Source organism: Agelaius tricolor, unplaced genomic scaffold, assembly GCF_023055355.1.
Source record: "Agelaius tricolor isolate 1412-34295 unplaced genomic scaffold, bAgeTri1.0.p SCAF_14, whole genome shotgun sequence".
In the NCBI taxonomy this organism is placed as follows: domain Eukaryota; kingdom Metazoa; phylum Chordata; class Aves; order Passeriformes; family Icteridae; genus Agelaius; species Agelaius tricolor.
The window spans coordinates 12,656,183-12,682,106 of NW_027269274.1; the positions used below are offsets into that span (position 1 = coordinate 12,656,183).

Sequence of the window (25,924 nt, forward strand, 5' to 3'; positions counted from 1 at the left end):
CCCTTTTTGCTTGTGATTCACACCACCCACCCTCCCACCCGTCAATAAAAAATAGAATCCCCATGTTCAGAGCTGCAGAGAGCAGATGGGCAGCAAAACAATGACAGAGTGAGTGTGGGACTGGAGCTGCAGTCAGTTACAGCTGAGGTGCTTTACCCTGCGCCTCTGGAACTCTTCACACCCCTCTCGGTGCTTTGTAGTGTAAACCAAGGGTAACCCTAAATATCCCTGTTGAATCAGAGGGGACTGGAGAGTGAGCAAGGCTCAGCACTGGCAGGTAACTTTTCCAGACTGTACGTGGTTGTGTTTGCCCAGACTTGGCAGATTGGCTGCCCTATAGCTTTTTATAAAGATACAGGGTGTTCTCTGGCATAACAATTAAAATTAGATGTGATGGTTCTGCCTCTGCTTGGCTGTAGGAGCCCTTTTTTTAATGTTCCATTTTGAGGTCTTTAGTATTTTGCATAACATCAGAAAAATAAAATGAAACAAATTTGAAATTTCTCACCTTCCTTAGGTGTCTTAGAAACCCCAGGATACTTGTCACATGCAAGACTGTAGGAAATAATTGTTTTAATGGAAGTGTTAGAGGTAAAACATTAAGAATTGGAGTTTGAGCAACAGAGACCTGACTTAAAAGTTATAAAATAATGGAGGTGTCAACTGGTGGAGTTTAAATATTATTTATATTATTTAAAGCCTACTTCTAACTATTACAATGTTTTATAACAATTATGACATCTCAAACATTGTAATAAAGAGTAAAATTCTTTGAAAGAAATAATCTTTCTTGAACACTGGGCTTGTTTTAAACCCATGAAACTTGTGTAAGAGTTAAAAATTAATTGTTGACCCTTCACTTAAGTATATTTGAGAGTAATATAATTGACAATCCTGATAATGGTGTCAGAATTGCTTGCTTTTCAAGATTTTTAATATGGCATTTTGAGCAAATATTTCAATTGGTGGAGTTTTGTGATTGCATGACAAGTATTCATTGCTGTCACTGCACCTGATGGCTTTAGAATGCCTGACAACTTTATTTTCCATATATGTCATTAGGTGCATATTAAGCAGCCCCTCCTACCTTTGCCTTCATATTTTCCTCTGTGGGAAAGGGAGAGCAAAGGCAGGCAGACCTGATGGGACCTGCTCCTAGGAGGTGGCACATGATGGGAGCTCAGGGGCGAGAGCAGCTCTCAAGATTAAAAGAGGCTTTGGAACTAACTTTATTTACAACTACCACTATGTGTAATTTTTACAGCAAGCTACAAGAGAGGGGATAAATTAATGTCTGTTAACTAGTGAAAAGAAATGTAGTGTGCAGACTGTAGTAAAACTTCAATTTACATAAGAAATGCAGATTCAGGAACCTAAATGAAAATGTTGCTTTTGAAGTTGTCATATATGCTTTGTTTTTCACACTTGTAAGGAATAGTAGAGTACCAGAAAGAAATGGATTATTTTCTTTTTTGGATTAAAAAAAGGTGAGGGAGAAGTTAGTGGATCAGCCTGGTAAGTAGGAAAAGAAAGTACTTTGTCCTTTTAATAGAAACAATGCTGGTCTTGTAATAACACCATATAAAGAGCATTGTATTTATCTTTTTTTCCTTTATTTTATTAAAAGAAGACGTGCCAGGCTGCCCGCTCAGATTAATGGAGAAAGGCATGTTCCTCTACAACAGATTTGGCTTCTCTGTATCTAGTTTATATCAGCTTGCTGCATTTTTTTTTCTTTCACATCAGCTGTGATAGTGAAAACATGTGAAGAGAAGAATATTCTCTGCTGTGAGAATGTATTGTGCCACTATGAAAGCAGTAGAAAACCTATGTAAGCCAAAAGAAAGTGCTGGAAATATTTCTGACTCTTAGTCACTACTTTTAATACACATGTGCTCCTGGTCTTCTGTGTATGGAGAGGCTGTGTTTTAAATGAGAGTATTTAAAAGATGTTATCAAAATAAAGAAATCATTGTTTGCTAGGACATGTTTTTATGGAACAGACTTTTTTCTGTCAATCTCCCTCTTTTTGTGGTGCCTCAAAGTGCAGTCCTGGCAGAGAAAATACGAGCATTGTGTTCTACATCACCTTTTTTTTTTCTTTCCTATTTTGCTTCTTTTGGCTTATATTGGGGAATTGTATAGTACTAAACAGTTTTAGACAGTGTGGAATTAGATTGTTAATTTCTGCACTTAACTGTCACCATATATTGTTTGGGGAGGTAAACTCTACAGAAGTTTCCTTGAAGCTTTTGGTACTTTTACAAATGTTTGAGCTCTTGGCTCAAGGTTAATATTGGCAAGTAGTTGTGCAAAGCTATTAAGTATTTGGCTGATACCCAAACTTCCTGCTGACTAGGTGATTCAGGCCACAGGAGGGGACACTAAAAACCGAAATCATCCCTCAGCATGAAGTGTGTAACCAGTGAAAATCAGAGCTTACGGGGTACTGTGTATACAGCATTGCAAGCAAACTCTGTAATTATGTTAAATGCAGAAGGAAGGATTTGGAAACTAAATTGAGTGAGATCTTCTAGTAGCATCCGTATCAGAATCCTGTGCTCCAGGTTTCTCAAAAAATAGAAAGCTGTAAGACAAATCAAGTGAGTTGTCAGACTTGTGCCACGTGGGAAACAGGAGCCTGTGATGTTGCTGTGTGCAGAGTGCAGGAGATCAGGTGGGGCAGCAATGTGGAGATGGAGGCAAGCTGCAGTTGAAACAGTGTTGGGGGCACTTTGGCATGAATGGTATCAGGTCTGCTGAGGTTTTCAAGGATGGTGAGAGCATGGGGCAAAGTATCTAGTGCCTGCCTTCCTGCCCCCAGCTGAGAATGCATGCTTAATTTTCTGTATCCTAAAAGGATCCACATAAAATATAGTTTTGTTTGCAATGCAGAACAATAAACTCATGATTATAATGGTTAATTTTACATCATGTACATTAAAGGCATTTCTGTAAAATAAGAAAATACTGAGCCAAGCAGGTGAGCATCTGGGTTTTTTGTCTAATAGTAAGCTAATTTGGATTTTAAAACTCAACTCTTATAGGAAAATGTGTGTAGTGGGTCTGCAGTCTGTCCCTACCAGACTGGATGGAGCTGTGGGTGACTTTTTTTCTCAGAGAAGGTTTTAGGGGGATATGACCTTTGTGACTCCTTTGTCCTGGCTACTGCAACACCTACAGCTTTAGTCAAGAATTATTACTTGAGAGTATTAGTATTCCTTCCTCCCTGTCCAATTAAAATAGCGATATAAAATAAAATTGCCTTTCAAAATAGAACTGTCTATATCTCACCTGTCCACTCTAAGTTCAACTGGGATGGCTCTGCCAGCTGGTTCTGTGCGAAGATGGGATCTCTCCTCTCTCTTTTTCTCCAGGCAGTAGAGGGTGATCTGTGTGGCAATTGTTGAGGTCCTGAGGCTGGTATTGCTTCTTCATGTCTCCAATTCCTGATGTGTTGAGACACACAGTAAATCTTCCTGAAGCTAGGAAGGCTCCATGTAGAAACAGTAAAGAGCAGAAAATGATGTAGGTGCTTTTTCTTGCCACTTTGATAAAGCAATGGTGTCTGGCTTCTGCTGTGTCTGAGTATCACAGTGATAAAGGAAGGCTCCAGTTTTATCCTTAAGAAGTACACACGTTGAAAAAGCATATTTTTGTGTGCTTGCCTTTTTCTGAGGTGTTTGCAGGAAGCTAGTCTGTATAATTCAGGTTGTAGAAGGTAACAAACTAAAAATGTTCTTAGGGTTTCTCCATTTTTATTTGCAAAGTCAGGGTTTTCAGCTTTTGGTCTGTGAGCTGTCCTTAATAGCCTGTTAAAGTAAGAAAATCAAGCACATCATCAGTGTGTTTGTTCACAACACAGAGGTCTCTGTTTTGATTAAAAAACTTCTAGGGAAAAAAAAAGAAAATGAAAATGCTGTGGAGGGAATAACACTGGTTGGTGGTGTTTTGCTTCTTTTCCTGTTGCTTTCAGAATTTTCCCAAGCTTATGGAAGCTACAATGTTCAATTAGCATGGGAACATTGTTGAAGAAGTTCAGTGAGAAGTTAGCCTCACTTCGGGTAAGGAATGAGGATTCTTTTTTCAGTAGAGCTCACTGGTAAGCACTGGAGTGCTAAGCAAGATGAGTGTCCTGTGATATAAGAACTTCCAAAAATTCACACAAGTTGAGAGAAGACCACAACTAATAAGCTCTAAAAGGCAAAACAAGTACCTAAAAATACTTATCAGAGACATAAACAGAAGGCTAAGAAAGTAAAGTGACTCTAAGCAAAAAATGTACTGATTTATCACACTGAAAAGGAAAAACAGTATGGACATGATAGAAGATAAAATATTCTGTACCTCTGCTTCTGAGGATGAACAAATTTATACCCAACCTCACCACCTGGCCATGTATCATATCTGCTGTATCTAAAAATATTTTATTGTGTGCAGTTTAAGTTGACACTGGCATTTCCTGCTAGCAGTGTTGTTTTTTCACCAGACTCAAATGTATTTTTTTAATGGACTGTTTGTTTTGTTTGTGTTTTTTATTGAGTGAACAAGAGGGTGGGGTCAATTCTGTCAATTCCGAAGATTTGTTGTTGCTTTTGCTCAGCATCTGCCAGGAGCAGTGGAAGGAAAGTGATCTTCAGTTCTGGTCTCATGGGAGATTTGCCTATGAAGGAGCTATGGAACTGTTTTAGGCAACTTGAAAGATACAGGGATGGATTTCTCAGAGGGTTGATGAGTTACTTGGCCAGAGGATGACTGGCACTTGAGAATTAGAGGAAATTTTGTTTTTAATTGGTCAATATTTTGAAGTTGAGACAGCAGAAAAGCTGCACAGGTTCTTGTGGTGGAACAAGCTGTGGATCATCTCTTGAATGCTGCATGACAGCTGAAAAGAGGGGCAGATTTGGACAGTGGTGTAAAAATGCTAAAAATTGAAAAAGTAAATCAACAAGATTGCTTCATATCGGTGTGACTTGGGAATGAATTCTGGAGGCTTTAAGAGAGTAGTTCTTTATGCCAATAATAAATATTTTTCTTTGGATAAATTTCATATTGTCAGTCATTTAAGTGACAAGGTAAGGTATGGTATGTTATTGGGCCCATGTTCTTCATTCCAGCTTAGTTTAGCAAGCTTTAACTCAGAGTTTTCTAGCAAGAAAGAAATGAGGATTTTTATTTTGATTGAAATTAGTTTGCAAATGCATTTTTAACTAATCATCCTAAATAAAAAATGTATAGCAGATTTTATTTTTGTAGTTATTACTCTGGGAAGTTGGTTTTTCTTATATATGGTGATTACTTTTAAGTTTATTTTCCAAAATGAAAATTTAATTTTAATGTTAAAACTTAATTTGATAATTTCTTTTTCAGGTCTCTCTTGGGAGGAAAACCAGATTTTGCCTACTGGAAGAATGCGGTGAAACTGCCAGTATTTTTAGCCGGAATTCTTAATTTAACATTCAACTTCAGTGTTACTAGTTTCTTACTAAATAGTACCTCAAAGTAGAAGAAAAATGTATGGAAGTGCGAGAACAATCAGCAACTTGGAAGGAAGTCCCTCCCGGTCCCCCCGCCTGCCGAGGTCCCCCCGCCTGGGCCACAGGAGAACCAGCAGCGGGGGAGGCGGGGCAGGCAAGACGTTGTCCATGGAGAACATCCAGTCCCTTAACGCAGCCTATGCAACATCCGGACCAATGTACCTGAGTGACCACGAGGGTGTGGCTTCCACCACTTTCCCAAAGGGCACCATGACTCTTGGAAGGGCTACAAATCGAGCTGTGTATGGTGGCCGAGTCACAGCCATGGGGAGCAGCCCCAATATCGCTTCTGCTGGGCTCTCACACACAGATGTCCTTTCCTACGCCGACCAGCACGGAGGGCTGACCGCATCCTCACACCACCACCACCACCAGGTTCCTTCCATGCTGAGACAGGTTAGGGATAGCACCATGTTAGATCTGCAGGCTCAGCTTAAGGATCTACAGAGGGAGAATGACCTTCTCAGAAAAGAACTTGACATTAAGGACAGCAAGCTGGGGTCCTCTATGAACAGCATCAAAACTTTCTGGAGTCCTGAGCTAAAGAAAGAGAGAGTATTGAGGAAAGAAGAAGCAGCCAGAATGTCAGTTCTTAAAGAACAGATGAGAGTTTCCCATGAAGAAAATCAGGTAAGTAATTATGTAAGTTTCTTTGTGTTGATTTACAACCAAGCGCTTGATGTTTTGCTGTTGGTACTGTATCCAGTGCTGGCACAAGTTTGATATTTTCCACAAGAATTTTATGTCTTGGTATATCTGCTTCTGACTGCTAAACTGCAGGGAAGAATAATAAGAATCCAAATGCAGATTATAATTTCCTTCGTGCAGCATCCCTTCACATTTTAGATGGATAAAATAATTGTTGTTACCCTTTCTCTTATGTTTGAAACTTTCCCTAGGGTTTTTTTTGCAACTGTCTAAATGTTGTCTTGGCAACATTTTCTGAAGAGGTAAATGAGCCCTTTTTGAAAAAGTGTAAATAAATATCCAGAAGCATATTTTGTTTAAGCTGTGCAGGGAGTTAACAGTTTTAAAGTTAAAAGAAGATAAATCCTCATATGCAGCTTTCTGTACTTCTGCATTACAGAATGAAGCGAAGTTTTCAGTAAAATTTCAGAGACCTGCATTGTAGTAAATGAGTATCTTGTAAATATGTATTTCAAATACTTCTATTTGCATTGTTACATTCTTTTCCTGAAGTTATAGAAAGATTCAAATATTTTAGTCTGGATAGATAAATCTGTGAAGTCAAAATTTGAGACTTTGCTGTATCAAATATACAGCTACATATACAAAGCTATACAAAACAGCAGCACAAAATAGATAAAAAAATTATTCTTCCTTTCTCCACACACTTTTTGGCTTCTGGTCTTATTTTAAAGCTGCTCCTTTTTAGACCATCTGTTAACTTTCTCCAGACAAAAACACAGTCCTGTGTTTCTCTCACTTCCAGATTCCAACTCTAAACTTCTATGCTGGCAGGCAGCAACAACTGAGATTTTTAATTTACTTCCAAGTTTGTGATGAATTAGAGCTTCTCAGCAAACTTTCCACCTTTAGGCATGTCATGAACCTCAATATCTACAGAGCTGGCAAGTCTGTTACCAGTTAGTTCAGTGGGAAACTGGCTGAGTTGTTATCTGGAATTCAGTGCAATGAATTAATTTATTACTGTCTTGTATAACTTTTGTATTGACTGATGATAGTAGTTGCTGATTATTTATTTATAGCAGATGCACTAGGATGCTGCTAGAACCAATATTAACAAAAAAGATGCATGGTGGAGGTTCTGTTTCTCAACAACTTTGTTGGTTAGGTACTTTAGTTGTGGTAGTTGGTGTCACCTTAAAGGGAGAATTATTCTAATAGACTCTGATGTGTTTCTTATGGAAATGTCACATTAATATCTTATACTGACTTTTGGAATTTGAATCTGGTATTTAGAGACTTTGTCACACACCAATGACAATTCTGTTTTGGGTTTTCCCCCTGAAATCTAGTTTTGCTTATCTTGAGGGAAAGTAAACTAGTAACTCAGTTATGAGTTCATTGATGATGTATCTTGTTGACAAACTCCTATTTTCTTGTAATGGCAAGCCTGACAAAAGCCGTGTATTTTGCTCTATGTGTACATCTAACATGAATCCTCCCTCTGTAATACACAGAGATTGGGTAGCTCTATTCCATTGCTGAGTGTCCAGGCATTCACAGAAGAGGCCAAGTACACAGTGGTGTCCCCAGCAAGTGCTTCTTGTGATCCAGCTGCTGTTTCTTTGTGCTTAATAACTCACTGAACTTTAACTTCAACCAGTTTCTTTTGGACCTGTTGAAAATGCCAGTGTCCACAGGCTCTTACAGCCTAACATACCTGTGAGGAACCACTAGTTTCATTTGGTTTTTCACTAGACTTTGGCTGCTTTTGCAAGGATTTCCTGCTCCTTGTACTGAAAGAAGCAGTAAATAATTGATGTCTGGTGCCAGTCTCAGTGCCACTCAGGACTTTACAGTGCCATCCTCACATCCCTCCCTCAGCTCTTTTCCAGACAGCAGCATCTTACCATGTGTGATAATTCCTTGTGAAACTGTAACATGATGTTTTTCAGACCTGTTAAATATTTGGGATTTTTTTTTTTGAGGCAAGGGAACCAAAACATCTTAAGTGTTTGATAAGGTGTAAAATGAGTGGTGTTGATGTTGAAGTGTTTGCCCTTTTATTCTGTATTTCTCTCACAGAAATTCCCAACAATTAGTTTGTTCTTTCCAGTTTTGGATCCCTTTATTTTTGCTGCTACTGAGTACTAAGCTAATATCTTAATGGAAATATTTATCATAGCTGAAAAAGCCTCATCATTCATTCTAATCAGTTTAGATCCCAGCTTGTTATGCTTAAAGGTAGGATTATTTTCACTTGTGTGCCACTTTTATCTCCCTGAATTTCATCTGCCAGCCTCTGACTATTTTCTTAGTCTTATGAAATTCTTCTTTGCATTTGGCTTTTGTCTTTACTGCCCTGAATACCCAAACACCATGAGGGAAATTAGTCATCTTACTGATCACCCTGTTCTTTGGGCTGCTCAGGAAGTGTCAGTCAGCACAAAGCCCAGCCACAGGTTCCAGCAGAACTCCAGGGACCTTCTCTTGGTTTTAGGAGTCAACCATGTGTTTCTGCTATTTCCTTTCTTGCAATCAAATATTTGGGTATAAAAGTACCCATGCTCTTATGTAATTGCTGCTCACTTTTCTTGTAAGCATTTGGAGAGGAGCCTTTCTGAAGGAATGGCTTTGGAAGCCCAAGCTGGCTGTGTCAGCTTGTTTGTCACTCTTATTCAGGAGGCTATTGATTCTTGCAAACAACTGATTTAAATCAGAATCATCAAAAAAGCTGTAGTTTTAAAGAACAAAAAAGGTGATGTGCTCTATCACATCTATCCTAGAAGTGATTAGTCTGTCCTTGTGTGTCTGAGGTTTACTGGCTTATAAAACTTGCTTAAAAAAGGAGTTGTTTCACACTGAAACACTAAAAAGTGTTTTCACATTGGCTGTCCATGATGGAAGTGACCCTGCCTGGATTTCTGGGTCTCCTAACAAAGTTTGGGAGCTCTCTGGAGCTGGAGAAGGGCAAATCTGCCTGCCAAAAAAGAAGTGAAATGAGGGAATGAGTAAAATGTTTCATATTTTTATAGTGGTTTCTGAAAAAATATTGCAACACTCAAAGAATTATTTCAAAGCTGTATTTTAAAAAATCATCAGCTATTTCTAAATATAGAGAGGGAAAATAAAAAAATACAGTAACACCCACAATGGATTTATCAAAAATTATGTCCAAGACATCTGATTTTTCTTGGATGACAGGAAAACACCCTTATTCATAATGGAAAAACAGCAACATATTGATGTTAAAAAAACTTTGTCTCAAAAGCTTTCCCTTTAGTGAGTGGTGGGAAGCACATGACAGGAAATTGCTGCTACATGGAGAAGTATTTGATTGGAAGCCTATGTCCAAGGGTAATTATCAGTGATTCATGGTGGAATTGGAAAGGTTTCCAGGAGGATCTGGTAGGGATCTGTCACGTGCTTGAGGCTTTCATCAGTGTCCTAAAGGATGGATGTGTTATGCATCCAAATAATGGCAAGATTGGGAAGGCTTAAGACCATCCTGGAAAGTAAGATTATAAATGAAAATAAATTTGCCAAAAAAATGAATTAGTTTGAAATGGTAGGATCTGTTTCAACAGGAAAATTGATAAAATTAAACTTTTGGAAGCAGAAGGGGATCCATAAGGAAGTTTATGGACAGCAACTTGGACATTGCTGTTTTTCTTTTGAAAATTGTTATATTTCTGAAAGTGTATGCTTTCAGCACCTGAACTTTGATATCACAGCCCATATTTAGTTGGCTTTTGTTCTTCATGTTCTTTGTGATATTTTCTCACAGCATAACTGGAATTATTTTATAGATGTGTATACATATTTTATATATAGGGGCAGGAGTACTCTACATGTTTTTAACTATTTTAAGTAATTATTCATCTTGGAGTCATCCATTTACAACGTCCCAAACAGAGATTTTGCCTTTTTCCCCTAGGCAGGTAGTTATTCTCTCTAATCTGGCCTGATGAGAAGCTTCTAATTGTGTGCAATGTACAGGAGAGTTAGTGTGGAAGGTTTCAGTGGACAACAGAAGGCCATGAGGTGGGAAGTGCTGCGAAGACACAAGACATTATTCAGCAATATTAATTTCCAAGGTTGTTGCCTGCCAAGAGGGAAAACTAATTTATTGCTTTGGATTAGCTGCTTCTAATACAATACATGGATGTTTATCAGTTTATATGCTGCTTTTATGGCATTGCAAAAACTGAATCACTGTGATATTTTTAAAATGCATATTAAGTCCTGTTGCACAAAATAAGCCACTTTTGCTTACTTAAAAATGTAATTATTTAATACATAATACAAAATGGACACTGTGTGCCATGAACAGTGGCTCATTTACAGGCATGGCATGGTTGTATTGGTAATAAATGGGTGAGTATGATCCTTTTTTCCCTTAAAAAAAACCCAGGTAATTTTAATTGACTTAATGCGTTCTTTGAGAACACATTACGGATTTTGATCTTTTGAAGTTTAGTTCCTATCCTGATACTGCAGGAATTTACTTGTGATTAATGAGATGGAGAGAAGATAAAAAGGATAGTGAGCAGTTCCTCTGAGGTTTATGGTTCTGAATAAAAAATTCTCTTGAAATAGTTCTCCAAGTAACTTTTGTCCATCTGTAGCTATGTGAATAACTCAGATGCTGCAATTAGCAGAATAGAACTGATAAAATAATCAGTACAGAAGGGAATGTGTATTCATGAATTTACAACTGTGAGTAGCTACTCAATGTTATTTCACAACGTGCTCTTCATTTTCGCTTTGATTCATGACAAGAATCTAAAAAGAACAATAACAGAAAATACACTGACAAATGTTCTGAAATGGCATTTCTCTTCTCTGTACTAATTAAAATTTATTCCTAATAAAATATTGATTAGGCTAAGGTATACATTAAAATTTTTTTTTAGACATTTTGTTTATGCCCTTTGAAATTCTTGTAGGTTCACTGTAGTGGAATATTGTGGTGGAATATAGTGGAATATCAAGTTGCCAGCACTTGAGTATTTAGTGTGAGTTCATAGATGGGCATTGCCTTCCTTAATGGGTCCAAGTGTGCATTTGATTACTGGTTGGAAAGGACCTTTCATTGTTTGTTAATACCAGTTGTGGTCAGAGGAGGATTTTTTGGGTATAAATATTTTTCAGCCCATCTTATTCTGTGAATGTCTGAAACAGCAGGGATTTTGAATCTTATTGTGAATATTAATGAAGTACATGGTTACACAACTCAAAGCTAGGCATCTGAGGAATGGAAATGTTGTGCTTATGGTTTACTGTACTACCTGAGGTATATTTTCATATTAATAATCTTAAAAAGAAATTGGCTGTATTTTTACTAAATGAGACTTTCAAGAAAAAACAGTTCCAACATCAAATTTTAATAAAGTATTTACAACCTGTGAAAGCTTTTTAAGGTGTTTTAGGGTAATTCTGTAAAGCTGGTAGGTTCATCACACCCATTCACCTTGTTTTCTGTTTTTCACTGTACTGTTGTATTCTGCTTTCTTCTGCTTTTTAAAAAATATTTGTCTTGAGCTGCATGCATACTTGTTGACTTTAACTTTATTTTGCATGTTTCCACTGTTTTCTTCATTTAAACTCATGTACATTGATGGCAATTTAGGTAAGTGCAAGATATTCTTCTTTACTTTGTTTATTAAATGCAGCAAAGTGCTTAAGCATTTAACCACATGGAGTAGATCAAATGGTCATAATCTGAATAGCAAAGTAGAATGAAATCAGTGGATTTCATCTTATATTCAAAATAATCATGTCTGTGAAATGGGAGGAGGCTGAAGCAGCAGGACTGTTCTGCTGAGGAGGGGTGGTGTGTAATGGGTGAGGAGCAGTGAATAAGCTGCTCCTCAAGGGTGTGTGTTGCCTTCTGTTGTTGTTACTGATGAGGAGCAAAGGCTCTTGGCTCTGGTGGGAGTAGAATTTCCTAAGGAGGGGGCCATGATACTACAGATAACCAAGGAAATTTTGGTGGAGTAATAACCTGAAAGTGCTTGAGGGTGAATGAGGGAATTTAGTTACTTTTTAACCTTTTGAGACCCTCTGTCTCAAAAAGTTGGGTAAGTATTGAGCTAGAAAAACAAATAATAGGAATGTGACTCTGTAACCTGAAGCTTTTTGGTGCTGTTCTGGTTTAGACAGTAGTATTCATGTATTCATTAAAAAGTAGAATCTGATAGTTTAAGCTGTATGAAAACTGTATCACATGTTAGTGGTAAATTGGAAAGGATAGTAATAGTAAGTTACGCCCTTTGGGGCATTTTTGAGGTATAAAGAGATCTGAGGAAAGTAGTTTTTGGTTTTGTTCTGTTGTCCCCAGTATTTCAAAAAAGATAAGGACCATGAATTGTAGTCTTTACAATGCAGTCTGTGTAGCTGTCAACTGAAAGAGTACTGTTTTATTTGGAACAAAAGGGACTTTATTCATCATGTTGGAAACTAAAAGTTACTGAATATTGCAAAATACTTACTAAATTCAGGATATGGGTCATTCTCAGTTATCCAGTGTCAAAGTTCTAGCATGAAATTTCATTTGCATCTTGAAGTCTTAGAATGAGTGTCAAATAAGGCGTGTCAGTGAGTGTTCTTCATAAAAAAGAATAGACAAGACCAGTAACATTCTGAGAGGATGGATTGACTCTATAGCAGACAGGTCTTTGAAATGAAAGGTGGTTGGAGCTGTGTGAGGCTCTGGGACTTGAAACTGAGATCTCACCAGCTTTGAACATGTCACTTCCTTAACTGGTATTTGATGGTTCACTCCAAAACACTTCGGAACCTGCTGCTGTTTGTTTTGGATTTTTTGTCCTGTCATGGTGGTGATCATCTTAAAACTAAAGTATCACATGAGGAGTTTTCTGAAAGGCTATAGGTTTATTATTTGTTGCTGAAGATGATACTTCAGCTGAATTTAGTAATTTCATCCTGTTAAAATTCCCTTGCAACATCAGATGGGTACTGCATTCTCTGTTCCCCAGTCTGGTGCACTTTGTTCTGTTGTTCAGTGGTGATTGTTGTGTTGCTGTGTGGGTAAAACCCTGAACCAGAAGCCAGGATTATGGCAGGGTCTCAGAAATGACCACTTCAGAAGAAACATAGGTTTTTCTAGTAGAGTATTAGTTGGGATAAAACTACCTTAAAGTTACCCTTTAGGCTTGCAGCTCTGCTTGAAGGTGCTCCTTCAGCACCTACTGCTGAGCCACACCTGCTGCTTTTTGCCCCCTCCTGTCTTAAATTAGGCAAGTCCAGCTTCAATTCTATCCTGGTAGGTAATTTATGCTGTCAGAATGACTCAAGGAAGTTAGAAGAGAAGTAATTGTATGTAAGCCATTTTGAATTTTGTTAGAATTGGGTGGTGTTGGATACATCACATTAACCATAAATGGGTTCATAATGCAAGAATTTGTTTGGAAAGCAAGTGTTACAAAACATAAATGAAGTCTCCTGGAGATGTTAATTAAACCTTTAATCTCATCAATTATACAGTTTCTCACAGGTATCATAGATAATACATCAAATGTTATCCTTGGTGAATTTCTTTTCCACTGACTGTGATGGAGCCAGTAGTTCATGGACTATTTTTAAAAAAACATATTTTCATTTCTCTGTTAGAGTCTCTAAAATGGCTTCCTTCCTTGAGGTCTTAGACTTAATCTGAAAAAAATGCTGGAAATATTTTTTCAGAATTTTTTCCATCATCTAAAGTGGAAGACAGAAAAGGAAAGAAGTACTGAAAAAAAGAGTAATTTCTTTCTCATTTTGCATTTTTAGTCTTTATTAGTAAAATTTCAGATGTTTTCCTTTCTTTTGGTCCTTCATCTTGTATTTTTTGCCAGTTGTCCCCAAATCGTCTAACAGGCAATTGATAATGCCACACTCAATTAGCCTGCAGTATGGAAGTCTTCCTCTGGGCTGTTTCTGAGAAACACAACCCTTTTGGCTATGCTGCAGTGTGTTATATTTATTTATTTTATATATGCATATAATTTAAAGATAAACTTGCTTGACACTTCCTAACCTTCCTCTTTTCTGTTTTATTCCTGAATTCCTAAGATGCATTTCAGATTGTTGTCAGGGTACGGGCAATGTGTGAGGGTGCCTTAACCTGTTGGTCATTGATTCAATTTTCTTGAGTTTTTGCATGTCTGGGAGTTCTACTTTGTTAATGCCATGCAGGGTCAGATTTGGGCAGTTTGTCATTTCCTCTGTTGAAGGTGTCTGGCATTCCTGACTATGGAACTGTGTATTCCCTGGTGCTAGTGAGTCACTTGTTAAAGCTGTCAGCTGCAAGATAATATTTGTTACTTGAATTTATTGCTGGAGTATCTGTCAGCTGAGGTAGTAAACCAGAAACCAGGATTCAGGAACCCTTGGCATATTTTATAAAGGATAACTTTGGTTCAAGTTGGATTGCTCGTGGCAGGAGCAAATAAGTCTTTTGAATCTACGAATTTTAGAATATCCCTGTGGGATAGGGAAAATATTTACTTGCTGAATTTCCTTAAGCATCTGCCACAGGATAGTTGTTGCTATTACTCTTGGTGTTGGAAGATGACAAAAAAGCTAACAAAACACATGTTAAAACAAAGCAGTAGATTTCATGTAAATACTCTTTGTGCCCCAAAGGAAAAGGAATAAATGATGGATTTGCCAAAAGGAAAATCCTGAGGCAAATCAATGTGAATATTTCAGTGTTAGAGATGCAGAGAATGCTAAGGTCTTGTAAGGTCTGGATTCCATTCTCATCTATAATTGAATGAGAGGGTGGGGCCCCATCACAGACATTGCTGTGGAAGAAAAGCCAAGGTCAGTAGGAAAAGCATAACACACGTTGGGGTGTGGCTTCAGAGCAGCAGCAAACCCTAAAACAAGGCCTGCTTTTTGAGCTCACTCAAGTTCCCATTTAATTGACTGCAGCATTAATTGTGTACAGTCCAAGTCTCACTGCAAAAGCCTGCATTTCAATTGAGAGAATCACAGAAAGAGGCAGGGAGCTGTGCTTTGAACATTAGATCTTTTCTCTGTGTTTTGATTTAAACCGTGTAAATAGACATAGCTTTTGCAATTTGTAGGTAGAAAGGCTGAAAGAATAGTCCTGTTAGTGTGAACTTTTTCTTGTGTGTGGCATTAACTTCCAGCTACCTGGTTACTGGTGAAGCATAATAAGGGTCTTAACTAAATCAGTCAAGAAATGCAATCATATTTGGATACTCCGGAGGGTGGAGATGAACTCTAGTGGGTTATATTTAAATCCTGATAAACCAAAGCATAAATAAGATATGTCAATCCAAACTTGAAGAATCACTGTTTGCAATCAACATATCTGTAATAAAAGCCTGCTGTTCTATTGATGTGTATATGTAATTATGCACATGTGTAGATTAAGAAATTATAAGTTGTGATAATCAGAGTATTTTGTATTCAATGTCACTAAATTTCTTACCTGAGTGACAGAAACTAAACTGTACCTTGGGGGAAATAAAAATTGTCAATTACCCTTTATTTGGAAGCCAAAATTCTTTCCACATCATCCTGAAAATGTACCTTTTTGTCAGCACAGCTCTCTGGGCTATGGAGTATGTGCTACCTATTGAAAAATTACTGAGGTTTATAGTGAGTTTGATGTGAACATGAATACATTTAGGTATGTATTATATTGTCTTATCTGTTTTAATAGATATTGTGAAAAATCCAAAATAAACCCACAACCTTTAATATTTCTGATAATTAACACTGTAATGAAAATTACATTATACCACTGGAATGATAGTACAATACTCTGGAAATCTGAAGTTCTTCCTAAAAATTTGTTTTCAGAAGAACATTGGGTTGTATGCTGGTGTAAGTTTTGCTAGCAAGAGTGATGTGGCATGTTTTTTCATCACTGATTAACGACCACTGCTTCCTGTGTCACCTTCTATAGATAAATGTACTAAAATAACAATAATATAAAACTAAAATAGATTTTTAGTATATTTATTTTTCTGTTTATAACATAACTTGTACATTCTTAGTTTGGTTGAAATAAGGGAATGAATGAGCTGCATGATTGTGTATGAACGCTCTGGTACTTTCCTTACACTTGAGAGATATTTTTGTCTTCAGATTCCCTGGTGCAGTAAAGGAAGGGAGGAGAGAGCTAAGGAGTAGAAAACACAGAATTTGCTGAAGAAGGCAAAACCAGGCATTCTTCATCCTGTTCAGGCAACTCATCCCCTGAAGAGGGAGAACTGTCAGGCTGAGGGTTTGAGCAATGAGATGAGGACACTGGTGACAGGCTTTTCCACCTGAGTGCGCTGCGCTGTCCTGGCTGCAGGACTGCGGAATTAACAAGCAGCGCTGTTCAGGCGAACTCCAAGGAAAAATATTTGTGTGTAACATTTTAGAGAAGAGATTTTTTTTTTCTTAAAGACATATATAGATGTAACAATAAAACATGAATTGAAGGCACCAGTGATCCTGTGTTAAACAGGGTGAGGCCATTATCCAGTTTAGGTCTTGTATAAAGCATTGCCTCACTGTGCCTTGATGGCTAAACATAGAATCAAGTATTAGAGGAAAGGTTATGCAGATTTACAAAAAATGAAATTATCTTTAGGAATATATTTTTTCCTAGTTGTTTCATCTAGAGGGTCTCCTGTTTTTGTGTCACAGTGGTCTCAGAAGAAAATGGTAACTTGATCCAGTTGGAAACTTTATTTGAAAACCCAATTTTGTTCCCAAGTTTTTCTAGGTGTTCATTTCCCACCTGTGTCCAGTTGAATAGTTACCAAATATGTGAGGTAGAATCTACTCTCTATTTAATAGTCCAAAAGCTTAGTTCAAGATAATTTGGAGATAAAATAGATTAAAAATTAGTGCCATTAACTAATTGAAATATTAATGTAACTATTTTATGGCAGATTTTGTTACAGTGTTGCATTATTAATATTTGAGGTATTTTAACATATCTTAATTAAAAGCCACTCGAAAAAGTAGAGTAGTTTGAGTATAGGAAGACACCTTTGCTTCTGACTGAATTGGTCCCAACTTCTACAATTATTTTTTGCAGGTGCCTTTCTCCCCTCTACTTCTCCCTCACTTTATTTCTGTGCCAACCAGCAATTGCTCACGTTCTTCTGCTGTTTTTCCTAAGTCAGTGTCACATTTGGGGTACTGCAGGTGTTTCACACTTGCATTGCTGCTTCATGACACTGTTGGACACTGCTGATACTGTGAGTGCAGTGACCAACACAATTTGCCATTGAGTTACTCTCTTTGGCAGGTCAGTAGTGTGTTTTAGCTCTAATAGTGTGTTTGGTTTTTGCCCTGGACACTTTATTTTCAAATGTCCATAAATATATTTTTTTAAATTCTATCTTTATATGATCTGAAGGGTTGTGCTTTATTTTTTTTCAGTGTCTTAATTAAGATCAATCTTTTCCTACTACTGTGGAAATATGTTGGTTTTTTTGTTTTTTTTCCTAATCCTGCCTTAATAGTGTCTGCAACAAACTTCACTCTTCAAGACCTACTTTCATCATACATTTTTTTTTGTAGAATTAAGTAATCATCTGTTTTTAATAATAAACTTAACAGATAAGGAATTCTAAAATGTGCAGAAACAAACAGATTTTACTGCAAAAACTACAGTAAATCTATTTTGCTATGAATTTCCTTTCATTTTATTGATTACCTCATTTTTGCCAGATGGTAGAAAATTCAGGAAAACACATAATGAGACTTGCTGCTGTTTTTGTTTTTAATTCAGCTGGCAAAAGGCTACTGGCAGGATTATGTGTGATTAAGAAGAGTGAATCAATTTGTATAAACTCCTTATTTATACCATTTACACATCTTGCACGTTCAGTGTTATCTCCCTCTCCTCTGTTGAGCTGTTCAGCTTTGTCTATGCATTTTCTTTGACTCCTAAAGTCTGCTGTCTTGAGGTAGTAATTCTCTAGGACAGTGTGGCTACTCACCTCCTTTTCCCAAACTCCAAAGTAACTCTTTCCTGTTCATCAGTGCTTTGTGTTGTGTGATCATTAAAAGCAGTGCTCCCTCCTGTTTCACTGTAGCAGGCATCACCCACATGTGAGAGGATGAAAAGCTCCGATGTGAGGAGGCAGGAAGGAAGGCAATGTTCCTGTCCCCAGGGTTTGTCCTTCCCTTTTCCCATGCTGCCTGCCCAGCAGTGAGGCCATGGAGGGAAGAGCTGTGCTGCAGGACCTGCACTTGAACTGAAACTCGCTGTCACTTGGGAGCATGGATGTGGACACGGGAAGAGTTTGTAGATATTGCTAAACCTTTATAATGACAGCCATCAAATGGGGTCATCCTGCTCTCTTCACAGTTCAGGGAAGAGCAACATCCTTATAGTCTGCAACAAGGTCTTCTGAGTGGATTTACTTTGTCTAATAAATGAATATGGGAAATTAGATAATATCAGTTCAAGCTGTTGTACTTGCCACCTACAGCGTGAATTTACAGATGTGTACAGATGATTCGAGTACTCAATCAAACATCAGGTTTTTGGATGAAAAAAACTTAAAATTTGCAGTTCTTAAGCTGTAGATGAAGGAAAAAATTTTGGTGCAAATTCTGGAAAGAATAGGCTACTCTTAGAACTTTTAAAAAAGCAAGACCCCACCAACAGTCCAAAAGAGAACTGTTACATAAAATAACCATGGTTTGAAATGTTCCTTGATTTAAAGCACTAAGAAGTGCAGTTGTGAAAAGACTCCAAGCAGAATGATCAGATGGACTTTGGTATTATAAAATTATTCTGGAACTGTGAAACCTAATGCTTTAGCTGTGAAGCAAGAAAGCCCAAACAGAACAGGTAAAGAAGTAGTTTGTTTTTCAGATTAAGAAGTGATTCTGTCTTTGGGGGTGAACTGCCTTTCCTACAGCTCTTATAGGAGAATAGGGAAGGTGAATATTCTCATGTCACCTGCACAGGCAGGGAATGAACTTCAGATCAATACCTTTGCAGTTGTTGGATACCTAAAACCAGTGCAGACCAATATAAAATTAAAGAGAACTTCATAGTTTAGGGTGGTTAACTAATAGGTTGTTTTTATAAAGTCACTTACTTTTGCTTTCCTGTTAAATGTTAGAAGTTGATTGTTTTTGGGCCAATATGTGTCACAATTCCTGCTACTCTGGAGTTAAAGCATGGGATAAATTACAAGTTCAGGTTGTTTCAGAGAGGAAATTTCCTGTAATATCAAGTATAGATGAAGCTTTATTTCAAATAAGATGTTACTATTTTTTGCATTTCAAGAAATTATGCTGAAATATTTACTTCTAGGAACACATGTAAAATAGCTGAAAGAAGAAAGGCAGGAGAACCCAGCAGTAGCTTTGACAATTTGCATTGTGATGCTCAACAAATGTAGCAGCACTTTCCATAGTTTGCCAGGGTAGGGAACTGTACAGACTTCTGCACTTGACAATTCCAGGCTGCCAGATAAGAATCTGAAGGAAAACAGAGCAAATTGTGATAAATGCTAGAAAGAATAAATATACATGTGCACATTTGCTGTACTGGTATTTTTAAATTCTGTCTGTGCATAAGCTATGCTGTTGAACTTTACATTTTAAATTGATTATTCTTGAATATGAAGTAACTCTCCTGATATGTCTCTGTTGTTAAGATGTTACAGCTTTTTCTTTTAATGCCTTTCCATTTTCTGATGTTTATCTTTTCTTTTTTCTTGTGGATTCTTTTGCTTCAGCAGTTTACTCTTTTAATCTAACTGTCTAGTATCTAAGTAATGAAATAAGTGAATCTGAACACAGTCTCATCAATTTGGTAGAGCTATTCTATTTTGGTTTACAATATCCTTTAAGCTGGGCAAAACCTGAATGACACAGCAAACCAAGAGGCCTTAGCAACATTTCCTGTTGAAAGTGGAGTGTTCAGTTCTTTGTACAGAATCTTTAAAATAATTCAGCTGTGCTGTACTGAGTATTTGAGGAACAAATGCTTTAGAAGTGTCTGTATTTGAGAAATAAATTGTGGAGGTTTAATTTCAGAAACAAAAACCCCTGTACAGCAGCTGAAGGAGTTCATGCTCTGTCCTGTCTGTGCATCTGGGAATACTCACTGGATAAATACATTCTTTTTTGGATTTAGCCTCTTGGATCTAATGTAAAACTTGATGTTCAGAAACCCAATTGGCAAAGATTTCATAGCATCCAAGCATGTGATTTTAATTCCTGCATTGCTTTTGAATATGGATCTCTGCCATCAAATAACTTAATTTGCCTTCATCAATCACGAAGAAGTATTTTTATAGTCCAGTGACTGAGGCTTTGATTTTTCTGGTGTGAAATATCACAGCAGCTTTCCATCAGCTCAGACTGGTTCTCACTATTTTAGTTGCGTGGTCCCTTGCTGTGCTGTAAGGGATTTCATGATTGAACCTTACCAAAACTGAACCCAAATCTGGCCTTTAAGACCACTGTAAGTTTTATGAAATAAATATTCTCATTAATCTTTTCCTAATATTATTCTGTATTGAAATTTATCTCTTTATAGTAATTGATTACTAAAATATAAACTGGGAGGCTTCATATCAGTAGGACATCAGAACAGTGATTATGCCTAAAGGGATACAGGAAAGGCTTTCTTTTTGGTCTGTCAGATTCCTTACTGTGAATTTAATTTGCCTTTTTTTTTTCCACTTGTAATTGATGATCTGGAATCTGCAGAGTAATATTCTAAATGAAGACTATCTTTTCTATGCTCTTGGTATACCTTGACTAACTTTTCAGGTATTCCTGAGCCTAAGTAGCTTTTCCTTTGATAATAGAATTATTGTGAATAAAAAAAATGCACAAATGTCTGGAATAGGTGCTGGCACTTAGCACATTGTGTGTCTAGCATATGGGATGCCTGTTCACTGCCCTTGCAGCATCTCTGTGACTTTTCATAGTGAGCCCCTGTTTTGTGAGCTGAACTATGAATATGTTTAAGACTGAGTGACATTATTTGCAATGAAGTGGACCAATGTAATGAGATATTTCTTCTGACACTTCTCAGAGTACCCTAGAAGTATGAAAGGACTTTACAGAAGTCCATTTATTGAAATCCAGTTTTACATTGACTCTTACATCTCTTTAGTGTTCTTTGCTTCCATTAGATGGTTGGCAGCCTTTGGCAATTCCAGCATCCTTCTTTGTGAGACTAAAAATATCTTGACACACAAAAGTCCTTTCAAGACTGACTGCCTTCCCTGTACTGGGAAACTAGCAGTCTCAGGGGCTTTTTTTTTTTGTTTTTTGTTTGTTTGATTCCCCCCACCTTGTGTGGCATCTCTCTTTTATTCCATAAACTGTTATGAGATGGAAGAACTTTTATTGAAACGTCCAAGATTTTCCAATTTTGTGCAAGAGTGCTTAGTAGTATTTTTAAAAGTTGTATATTTTTCCTGATAGCTTTGAATTAATGAACTAGAGCCAAATCTTAAGACTTATAAAATTAGGACAGTTAGTATTTTCTGGCTGTTAATATAACAGGGAAGGATCAGGAACTTTGTTAGTATACCTTGCTAACAGTGCACACAGGTATAGAGCTTTGCACACAATAAGAATAAACTAACATAATAAATATTAAACAACAGGAGAAACAGAAATGTCTGTATTTACGTACAGTACATCCATCAATAGCATAACTGGAAAACATAGAACTCTTTTTGAAGCACAACCAAAATGTTTTTTACAAAAAACTCACCAACCACTTGTAGGGAGAACAGAAAAGAGGAATTTCTTGGCCTGCTTCATGGAAGAGGCTTGAAATAGTGAAGTATTCAAGCAAGTTTTTGAGGGTTTTTTGTGTTTGTTTTTTTTTATTTGTTTTTGTTTTCCTTTTTTTTGTTTCTGTTTTGTCAGTGGAGCAATGGGATAATAAGGCATTAAAAGGGAGGGAAAAATATAGCTGACATAGAGAAACAGCCAGAACTGCACTTGGGGGGCTTGGTATGAACTCAGAAACATCTTCCTTATGTCTTAGGTGTTGCCTTTAGTGCCACATGTACAGGCTGTTTTTTCCTGTGTTATCAGATTTTACCAAATCAGTAGTCAGCTGAAATTGCTAAAATCATGTTGTATGGATTCCTTAAGGTGGATTAGGTAGGAAGCACTGCAGCATGTGGGTGAAATCCTGGTTACAAGTGGGGGTAGCACCACATCTCAGGACTAGAGCAGGGAGAGCCTGTTGGGGAGAGGGGGAGGTTAAGGAAGGAAATTTGATCCTAAATGCCCAGTTTGTTCCTTCAGAGAGATGCCAGGAAAGAATTGTTATCTTGATTAATGCCAACCTCAGGTGTACTGGAGATACAGGCAAGCTCTAGGCTCACCTCAGGGGAGCATTAATTAGCACCAGCACACCTACTGTTCTGTCTTGAGAACTTAATTGCTTTAGCCCAGATGAGAACAGTGATTCATAAAACAGAATTTAATGACTGGATTAGAAAAATGGTTGTGAATAAGAACATAAATTAATCCCTAGAGTAATTCCTTCTATAGCATGAAATAGGGAATGTTTCTGCAAATTTAGCTTTATATCTTGCATGCTAATCTATCTTTTTACAAAATATTAATTCTGTTTGATTTATTTTTTAACGTGTACAAAACTGACTTTTTCCAACATATTAGAGTACTACTAGAGCGTTCATTTGAACATTTCATTAGGTGGAGAAAGAAGTATGTATTTGATGGGTCAAATCCCTTGGTCTCAACCATTTTTTCTTGGGTGAGGTCATGTCTACCACTAAGAAATTTTATCACCTGAACATTTGTCACCTCCCAGCTGCCAGCTCTGCTGTGCTGTGAGCACCTGGGTGCTTGGCTGGTGCCTCTGTAGCTGAGGCACTGTGGTGGCCAAGGCTGTGCTGGAGGGTGAGCAGCCCTGGAGCAGCAGCTGAGTGTCAGCTCAGGGCTTGTGGCATCTGTGGAGCTGGCTTCACCAGGAGGGCTGGATTTTGTCTGCTTCGTTTTGACATCCTCTGGGTATTGTGGAGCCATGGCAAAAAGAAGGCAGTAGCTTACCAAAAAAATTGGCAGGATATGACCCATCTAAAATAAAAAAAGTATTTACTGATCATTTTAAGGTTGCCTTAATTTAAAAATGTTCATAACATGATTGCAGGAATGTTTAGTTTGAAAAATTTAAATGAGAAATGAAAGAGTTTCATTAGGTATGCTGTGTTATATTTTAGCTGCATGCCTATAATTGAATTTACTCTGCCCTGAGACTGTTTATATCCTCCTTACTGTGCACTGAAGTTGGTGGCATAAATACATATATGGTTAAGGAATAACATGTCTGTCAGCACTGAATGAATATGTGGTGAGAGATGAGGGCTATGGAATAAAAATATTGGTGGAACTATAAATACATGGTAATAAAAATGAGAGTGAATTGAAAAATTGTAAATGTGTTTCTTTGTAGTTTCTTTTTGGTAAATGCTGCTGCTTGTACTTTAATAAGGAAAAACCCCAAATCTAATAGCAGATAGGAGGGGAACTTCTGAGTACATCAGGAGTGGGAAAATAGTCTTGACACTTGAAGGAAACAGGGATGTACAAGGACTCTGTTCATTCCTTCGTTTTCCTTCCTTGAATTGGAGTGAGTGTTACCCAAACAATGCCACTTTTGAGATAAGCAATGTATTTTCATGTATCTTCTCTTGAGATAGAGAAGAATGTTCTTTTTAAAGTTTGTGCAAGCTTGTACTTAATGCTTTGAAGGAAGGTTGTGAAAAATGCCTGGGGAAATTGGGAGCAGATCTCGCTAAATTTAGCTATTGAATTCATGCTGTGAAATTCTTTTAAGGTCTTGCAAAATCCCATCCTAAAGTAAAACATAAGTTTTGAACAAGTGATGCAATACACACCCTATAGCCTTACACTGCTGCATTTTCAGGACAGCCAAGTAACCAGGATGAAGAAAGTTGGTAATGAATTGTATTTTGTGTATTACTAATCCCCTGTTTACTTGCTATTAAAATACCGAGAAAGTATGACCTAGCTCTCCTTTTATGAGTGAAAAATAAAACTTTCTGAAGTACTATCTGTAAAAATCCAGGGTTTTTTTTAGTTTTTCTTTCTATAGCTTTCTTTAAATATTCTACTGTACACTTTCTGCTGGAATCCTGAATCATCCTGTAGGAAAAAATCCACAGGACTTTGTATTTTCTGATTAGATATTTATAAACACATATCTTTATGCATAAAGGACTTTCCATACAGCTAGGAAGCATATTGATATTGTTATATTGGTGTGTGGGAATATAATAATATTTCAGTTTAGTGTAGTGCTAATGGCATATCTGGAAAGCTTTTTTTTGTCAACAGTCCAATTCATAAAAGAATCTACTGAAAGCCATATGTTCTTTTGAAATATGATAGATGATCTCATGTCAGTGTTATCAGTTGGATCAATGAATGTCTAAAAACCCTTTCCCTCCAGTAAATAATGCTGTATTTGCTCAACATGTGCCTGAAACACCTTTCTTGATGAGAATAATTTGCCTTTTTTTAACATAGACATGTCAACTTTTTATTAAGGTGCAGTTATTTTGGTGGTTATGCACAAAGAACAGGGAAGAAAAACAGTAAGAGGCCCTCAGGTTAGAGCTGGAATAATTTATTAATTTATGGTATTTACAGCATACTGTCAAGTGTGTAAAAAGAGGAAACTATTCAGACTCTTTAATGGTGAAGCGGCTGGAGAGTTAAAAGCTCCTTTAGCTTCTACTTCACTGTTTATGACCTAATTCATAGATTCATCTTTCCCTGTGACAAAATTGAGATGGAACCTTTTCAAATTCTGGTGCCGATTTTCAATGTGCCAAATGCAACTACCTCCAGTCCTTTGCTTTCCAGCAAAATTACCATCTGCTTCCCAAAGAAATGGGGAGGCTTGAAGTCCTGCAATTGAAGTTGGCATTTCAGCAGCAGTGCTGTATTATTTTTATTGCATGTTTATTTGTTTAACAAAGTGGCATTCAGGTTTGCCAATCAGTGTCCCATTGTGAAGTGTGACTTCAAGCTCATAGGAATAGACAGATGCAAAGAAGTATTTAGATTTTCTTGGACAGACTGGAGGCAAATTTTTGACAAATTAAGTTTTTTTTGGTTATATTTATTGCTGCGTTTTTAATGCAATGCCAGCACCATCAACTTCCAATATTAGAAACACAAAAGATTGCTACTTTTACTTTCTCTCTATATTTTCCCCACATCTTCTCTTTTTTGAGACACAGGCTATTCTATATATATGCATGTGTAAAAAATTCTCTCTGTGATGCTGTGCTCCAAGTTACCTTGACTATTTGCATCTCACCTTCCCTGCTGTGCTTTCATTGCCCCTTTCTGGGTCCAATTTTTCTACAGATTACACATTCTTTGCTGCCAGTTTTATTATTTCTCAGCTTCAATCTAACAGCTCACCCTATGGATAATACCTCTTTTCATCCTCTCTTTTCCCCCTTGTTCTTTTGCTGGCTCATGCCATGTTCCAATGGTTTCAGTTCCTCACCATTCTTTTCTCAGTGCTCTCTCACAGCTCTTGTCCTGCTTTTTGCCTCACAGATGTTTCCACATGGCTGTTGTGCCTGAGGTTGCCTATTCACTTGGAGAATATGTCTTTGTACAGATTTGAGCAAGTATTAAGGTTTGCTTAAATGAGTTTTAACTATTATTTCTGCTGGTACCATCTCCTTTCC

The 25,924-nt window shown here is 37.2% G+C and overlaps 1 protein-coding gene across 11 annotated transcripts in view; it reads left to right on the forward strand.

Moving 5' to 3' along the window:
• Positions 1 to 25,924, forward strand: part of ERC2 (ELKS/RAB6-interacting/CAST family member 2) — a 407,180-nt gene that overhangs the window by 7,482 nt on the left and 373,774 nt on the right. For all 11 annotated transcript variants that reach the window (XR_011681174.1, XR_011681175.1, XR_011681176.1 and 8 more), the window contains exon 2: positions 5,371 to 6,167. Coding sequence is in view for 1 of the 11 variants with exons in the window: in XM_071439763.1 (XP_071295864.1) it covers positions 5,514 to 6,167 (654 nt within the window). In the remaining 10 variants the exon portion in view is untranslated. The remainder of the gene's footprint in view (positions 1 to 5,370; positions 6,168 to 25,924) is intronic.